The sequence below is a fragment of the Polyodon spathula genome, chromosome 22 (genome assembly GCF_017654505.1).
Source record: "Polyodon spathula isolate WHYD16114869_AA chromosome 22, ASM1765450v1, whole genome shotgun sequence".
NCBI lineage: Eukaryota > Metazoa > Chordata > Actinopteri > Acipenseriformes > Polyodontidae > Polyodon > Polyodon spathula.
Genome location: NC_054555.1, coordinates 23,960,614 through 23,967,454, shown reverse-complemented (window position 1 = coordinate 23,967,454; position 6,841 = coordinate 23,960,614). Strand labels below are relative to the sequence as shown.

General features: G+C 39.7%; 1 protein-coding gene across 1 annotated transcript in view; it reads left to right on the top strand.

The window, feature by feature from the left end:
• Nucleotides 1–568: 568 nt before the first annotated feature.
• LOC121297424 (sarcoplasmic/endoplasmic reticulum calcium ATPase 2-like) overlaps nucleotides 569–6,841 on the top strand; it is a 34,702-nt gene continuing 28,429 nt past the window's right edge. The window contains exons 1-4 of the mRNA XM_041223744.1: nucleotides 569–1,134; nucleotides 2,016–2,033; nucleotides 2,260–2,342; nucleotides 6,377–6,481. Of these exons, the coding sequence (XP_041079678.1) occupies nucleotides 1,017–1,134; nucleotides 2,016–2,033; nucleotides 2,260–2,342; nucleotides 6,377–6,481 (324 nt within the window). The 5' untranslated portion in view covers nucleotides 569–1,016. The remainder of the gene's footprint in view (nucleotides 1,135–2,015; nucleotides 2,034–2,259; nucleotides 2,343–6,376; nucleotides 6,482–6,841) is intronic.

Below are 6,841 nucleotides of genomic sequence, written 5' to 3'. Positions count from 1 at the left end.
CTATAGTAAAATATCACCGTCTGTTCTTCAGCTGTATAAACCGTGACACGATTAAAAAAAACTTTGGCAGTAGCATATTAATTACAGCGTTATTTTTTTTGTTAATCAGAGCAAATGATTCCTCTTTCACAGGATTGTTATCATTATGCATTAAGGTCACAAACAATATTAAAAAAAACAACAACAAAAAAAAAAAAAAAAAAACAGTCCAGCTAAAACATGTATTGTATAACTCCACCTCTTTCACATCCTCTATCCATAAAACTGTATGCATTGTTAAATGCCGGTATATAAATGTATGCGTTTATACAGTAAACACGTACTCTTGCTTTTTTTTATTGTAAACTCCGGTGAGCCTAGCAACTGTGAAAAGCAACGCTATCCTTTAAAATAAAGCAAGCGGCAGGGGTTCCTGCGTCACCGATCCCGGTTCCTGGTGGTTGTGGCATTGTAAAATGTAATCAGCTGATCCAAGGTTTCTGAAAGGCGAAGCATTGGAAAGGGGAAAAAAAAAACATTTCCGGACTATTTCTGGCCAATGAGCTGATTCCACATGCAGAGCAGCAGTGAGTGAGCCACATTCAATAAAACGAGTGGCGCTGCAGAGAGTAGCCAGACAAGAGCTACAACAGGGATATCGGCAGAGCTGCGCTGTGGTGCGACTGACGTAGAGAATAAGAACGGGCTTCTGCTGCAGACTGGGGGAAATAAGTGGAACATCTTAGCACGGCGGCTCTGGGGGTCGTTTTAATTTCTGTCGTTTTTTTTTAAAATTGGTACATGACAATTAAGCAGGAATTGCAACTGTGAGAGCGGGACATTATTTTTTTCCGCTTTTTAAGGGGTTGTTCAGTCGGTCATTTTTTAGTTTGTTTCGTCGGGAGTTCAATTTATGTGAGCCCGTCCTGTTTAATTTGTGTTGCTTTCTCTGAAGGAAAAGGACTGCATTTTTTAAGAGAGTGGAGGTCGTTAAAAACAAAGACAAACTGTCTTGAGAAAAAAGACGAAAATCAACCATGGAGAACGCTCACACAAAGACTGTGGACGAAGTTTATAACAATTTCAATGTGAATGAAAGCACGGGGCTGAGCCTGGACCAGGTGAAAAAGCTAAGAGAGAAATGGGGACCGAATGGTATGTGATCTGTCCACTTTTCATTTTCATATATTTTTTTTTTAGTAAATGTTGCCTCAGGTACGCAGCGCTAGGCCTGTGTCCAGGTTACAGAACAGTAACCGGCGAGCACAAATATGAATTGCGAAAATGGCTGACGTCACGTCCTCGTGGGTTTTTAAACAAGTTTTACCTTATGATGATATTTAACTTAGATTTAACCGAAAATAATTGTGTGTTTCTTGAGTTTTAGACATTTGGGGTTTCGGGGTAGCCGGGGAACAGGCCTTTTTTCAAAAATTTAGTTTGTTCACCACGTCTATGTAATGAAGCATATACGGCACGCAAGCGTGATTTCTTGTAAAAAGTTCAAGATAGTTAGGGATTGAGTCGCCAGGACGTAAAAGTGAAATCGTACACTTTATTCTTAGTGTTTGGTGGTAAAAAATAAATAAAAAAAATGAACGCCTTTAGAATTACACATTGGGGTCCCCGTGTTGTCCAGCATACAAGTGAGTGATGACATGGCCTTACCGGTGGATTGTGCAACATCATCGTCAAATCACCGTGCTCGGGTGATCTAACTAACTGCGCACCAGTTGTAAAGATAAGCTTCAATTTGTTGGAAACATGGCCTACCAAATTAGTTTAATATAAATGTGAAACCAGGAACTGAGGTATTCATTGAAAGAGTCACGCTTATTTATACTAAATTAATCGTTGAGTTGCTAAATGTACATGGCTACCGTTTCAACAGTTAGATTTGATGTCATCTGAACTGTATTGTATGCAGTTGGGTAAATTTATGTATGAATGGCTTGTCTGTACCATAGCCTCTATGTTACGTCACTAACTATCCTTTGTCTTCTGGCATGTTCCATGGAAACCCGAACCATCTACAGAGTTACCAGCAGAGGAAGGTAAGCTTCGCCACTTCGGTATTCACATTACTGTTTTATCTCTATCTATCTATCTATCTATCTATCTATCTATCTATATCTATCTATCTCTATCTATTGTGATTTGAAAGTAAGTTTACCACATCAATGATATGGTGCGTTGATGTGGTAAACTTACTTTCTAATTACCCTGTATATCTATCTGCCTCATTGCTGTCCTAATCGACCTCTGTTACCCTTTCCACAGGAAAATCTGTGTGGGAACTCGTACGTGAACAGTTTGAAGACTTATTAGTCAGAATTCTCCTGTTGGCAGCGTGTATATCTTTTGTAAGTATGATCCATGGTTGCTTACTCTTTCCCTGTGTAATAAAAACACCACTAAATGGGAGGCCCTAGTTTAATAAACAGTGTTCAACAAACACCTCTCAACTTATTGTTGCCTCTTTCTTGTGGGGATGGGTCTGTGTTTTGAGGGATGGGAGTTGTGTGTGTGTGTGCTGTTTGTGACCCGCATGTATATTAAGATTAGCGAGGTTAGCCTCGGTAAGGAATGGCAGTTTGTCAGTGTCTTCAGTATGCAATTGACGGTCCGTATTAGAGGGTGTTAACTGCTTGACACTAAGTACATGTTATAAACAGACTGCCTATCTGAGGTTAAAATATAGGATCATAAGGCTGAAACAGCTGAGAGACATGCTATCCTTGTGTGGCATGGTGTCAAAAACACTGATGTGTGTATTGAATTACAGCTGGGCAACTTGCATGAAGCATGTTTAAAGATCCCCATGGCCTTTAAGGTGTTGCAATTTCATGATGTTCTTTGAGTTTAGCAGAGTATTTCTCCTTGCAAGATGCAGCTTATAGAAAATAGTCTGCTGAATTCTTGATGAAACATTAGTGTGTTGCAAATGGGTTTTCAGGGACTAAATTTATTATATAGTGCTCGCTGGCATCAAATGTGGCACGGGACACCATTGAAGAAGCTGTTGTGCCCAGTAGCTTGAAATACAATTTTTGCCAGATGCAAGTGTGCAATTCCTGAAATCCTCCAGTTGGTGTCCAAAGAGAATTCCAAATGGCTGGGAGTATTCCGTGGATAATGGTTAACTGTACTGGTAAACCATTTGACAGGCTAGCTATCTTTAAATCTTGAGATTATTATTATATAGTAACTAAACTATACACTACTGTTCATCATTGTGCAAGGATTTGGTTAATATTTTAAATGAGGGTGTTCGAATTAAGTTTAAAACTTGAAGTTTGAGTCAGCTTGGCTATAAATATCTTGACGGGGGGTGGGTGTCAGGCATTAGTACAAACTAGGCTATGTGAAACAGCCCTAGTTTCATGCAATATCTCTACCAAAAAACCAAAGCAAAATTTGTGAGTTGCAGAAAATCAAATAAAGTTAGTTTTCAAAGATAAACTGTCTCCCGATAGAGAGGCACATGTATTTGGAGGGCTGCGTGTCATTCTTTAGCACAGAGAGATGACTGTCTGCGTATGGTAGGCAGACAGACCTGTTCTAAGAGACCTTGGCTATTTTATCTGTCCCAAGTCCTGTACCTATGACTGCCTTTCTGAGCTCTTTGTCTTTGTAGCACAAAGCCACTATAACTGGTGCTCAGAATAGTATTCCAGTTATCTCGCCCCCACCCTCCTGATAACAGCAAGATCCTGACAGTAACAGGAGCGATGACTGTAGAGGGGGCACCACATTTGGGCAGTGACCTTCAGTGGGCACATTGCCCATGTGGCATCTTGCTACTTCTTGAATTGAGGACTTCTAGAACAGTAGTTGATCCGAGGATAGTGCTATAGTACTGGATCCAAAAGAAAAATGATTTGCAGTTGATCTTTGTGCTGCGTGGCAGGGTAAGTAATGTATATTGCCTCTTTGCTGAAGCTAGCGCTGATATGCAAAATGCCTGCCTTAAGCATGCAAAGCTGAAACCCATGTTTTCATCGGATAGATTGTTTTACTAAAAACATGCAAAGTAGATTGCAGGAAGAATACATTTTCTAGTGCACTTCACACAAAAGCCAGTAATAACCAGTACCTGAGATCCATCTGATAATGTAAAACCAGTCTGATATCTGCACAGAAATCAATCAAGACTTGGGAACTGTATCTGGTACACTTGTCTGCAACAGAAAGGATTGCACAGGCAGCAATCTGTCCATAAACTTTGACAGACATTGTAGTTCATGCTCCAAAGTGGCAGCAGTCTATAATACTAGTTGCCTGCATGGCCCATACTACCATATACCCTATTGAGCAAAAAGACCTCATTGATACCTGTCATCTTGATACGGATCCTCTTTGACCTTTTTGTGTAGCATCTGGTTGCTGATTGACTTGTAGTGCAGGTGGAACCAGTGACAGCCAGAACAAGATTAGATGTCCCTAATTAATTTATTGCCAGTTACATGACAGGTTTGTTATGGGGGCAGTCCACTCGATCTAACCAGATCTCATTTCGTACTCAGGTGGCCCTTGGATGAAAGTGACGCTTGATCCCCTAATTTATTCCACATACTGTGCATGTAGTTCATTCACTGTGACCTACATTTACGTTGTGTTGACAGGGCATGCTGTATCTTGGGAAGTAGCTGTCTTGATTATGATGAAGTAATGCATCCATGACCGCTGTTATGAGATGCTATTCTACACACTTTGCGTGAGGGTCAAGACATTACTGTTTAGCACCAAATGGTGGTTTTGTTATACTGACTTTTTACAGGATTGATTTTTTGTTTTTGTCGTGCATGAGTTTAGCTTGAAGCATGGCTGGAAATCGGTTTCCTTGTAATTGCCGTTGTCAGCTAAAATTCATTGACGTGAAAGTCCTTTTAGGTGGGTTTGGTAATGCAAGTCTCGGTATCCTCTTGTTTTATTGGTAATGTTTGAATTAGACTCTTTCAGACAGTGCTCCAGTAAAGCAACAAAAACCATTATTTAAACAGTGATTTATGTGTTTAGCTTGTTTTTCTCGTTCTATTCACTGAACTCCTTGCCAGTAGATGTGTGTGTGTGTGTGTGTGTGTGTGGGTGGTTTATATTAATGTCAAGTATAATGGCCATTGCTTTAAAGTCTTGTTTGTACTTCCAGGGACTTTTTTTGTGTGCAATCAGCATATAGTTTACATACTGTCTATAGTCATCTACTGTTTTTGCAAACTATAATTGCATATATATAGCATTAATCCCTTTTGTTTGAATCATACGTTAGAAATGTGCAAGGTGATTTAATTAACGTCTCTTTGCTGCTTTATCCTGCTGAAAGTCTACTTGCCACAGAATAATGGAATTTGGAAGCACTAAGCAACAGACAAGACCCCGGCACAAACTGTAGCGGAGGGTAGGGCTGTATGTGATGTGATTTACATTAGGGTATAACCTTTAAAATGAGCGGCAGGATGCAGCATTTCTTTTTGAGTTCGGTTAGGAATCTGTCTTATTTCAATGGAAGTTCAACTTGCTGAAATAGTTGTAATTTGTGAATGTTGATCTGGATGTCTTCCTGAATAGCCGGTACTCGCTGTAATGTCTCTGATCAGCAACGGGTCTGATGCTTTTTGCATTCAGTGCTTAACGATACAAATAGTCTATTTATTTTGTATTGATTTATTTATTGTGTGCATGCCTGTTAGCTTGCCCCTCTACCTGCCATGATTCGTTCTTTGCCGCCCTCTGCTTGCTTTTTGTCCTTGAGAGGTTCAATATTATAAAAATCTACTAAGATTAGGAATGCTGTAGTTGTGGATGCACACTGTTTTAACCTAAATAATCTCTTATTTTCCAGCCGATTAGGAGTGCTAGTTCTATATTGTAGTAGGCATTAGTCTGAGTGACGGTGCTGCTTATTTGATTGATTTAAACAAGCCCCAAAATGGTATCTATTTCATTAGCCCAGAAAGGCTTCCTTTCCATTCAATAGCTGCAGTGTGCTTCTCTCTCTCTCTCTCTCTCCTTAGTAATGTAGCTAGGTACTACTAACTTTTGACCCCTATAGTTTGCACTTAAAATCAACACACTGTTAAAAATGTCTCCTCATTTGGGCTTTTAAATAATGTGATTTCTTTATTTATTTTGAAACCATAAATAAAGCTTGTTCTATTTTGAAGGGTCCTTGAATAAAATTGAGCAACTCTTGTCCATCAACATTTTTGTAAATTGAAGCATGTGCTTTAATAACTGTTCAAGGAACCTTTTTTTATAGGCGGAATTGGCATTGTGCCAGCAGGATGAGTCATCTGTAATTGAAGGGAACGATGTTGGGTGATCTTTTGTATTTCATCAGTGGAGGTGAAACTAATCATTTATTTATTTATTTGAATGCCTTTTTTTCTTTCTCTAGGTATTGGCCTGGTTTGAGGAGGGGGAAGAAACGATCACAGCCTTCGTGGAGCCTTTCGTAATCTTACTTATTCTAATAGCCAATGCCATCGTAGGTGTGTGGCAGGTAAGGAGACAGTTTTAAAATAGCCTCAGTAGACCAGAACCGTGTGCTCTTTCTGACGTCATTTGGGGATGTGTGCTACTAGCGACTGTAGTGAATGCAGAGAAACCTATTTATTTAAACCTTATGTCGCCTTGCTCAGGCATGAAATCTTAAAGCAAATTCATTTAACCCTTTTGCGGTCCTCTGTCGGACCAGAACATCATCAAAAAGATGTAAAGCACAGGTCTAGTCGTTTTTTCTCTGGAAAAAACAGAGAAAACCATTCAATGGGCGAGTGAGAAAAGGTGCGTGTGAGCAATAGAGTTAGCAGCTGCACCACAGACAATGATGGGCACAAATAATGCAGATAGTTGCTTCCAC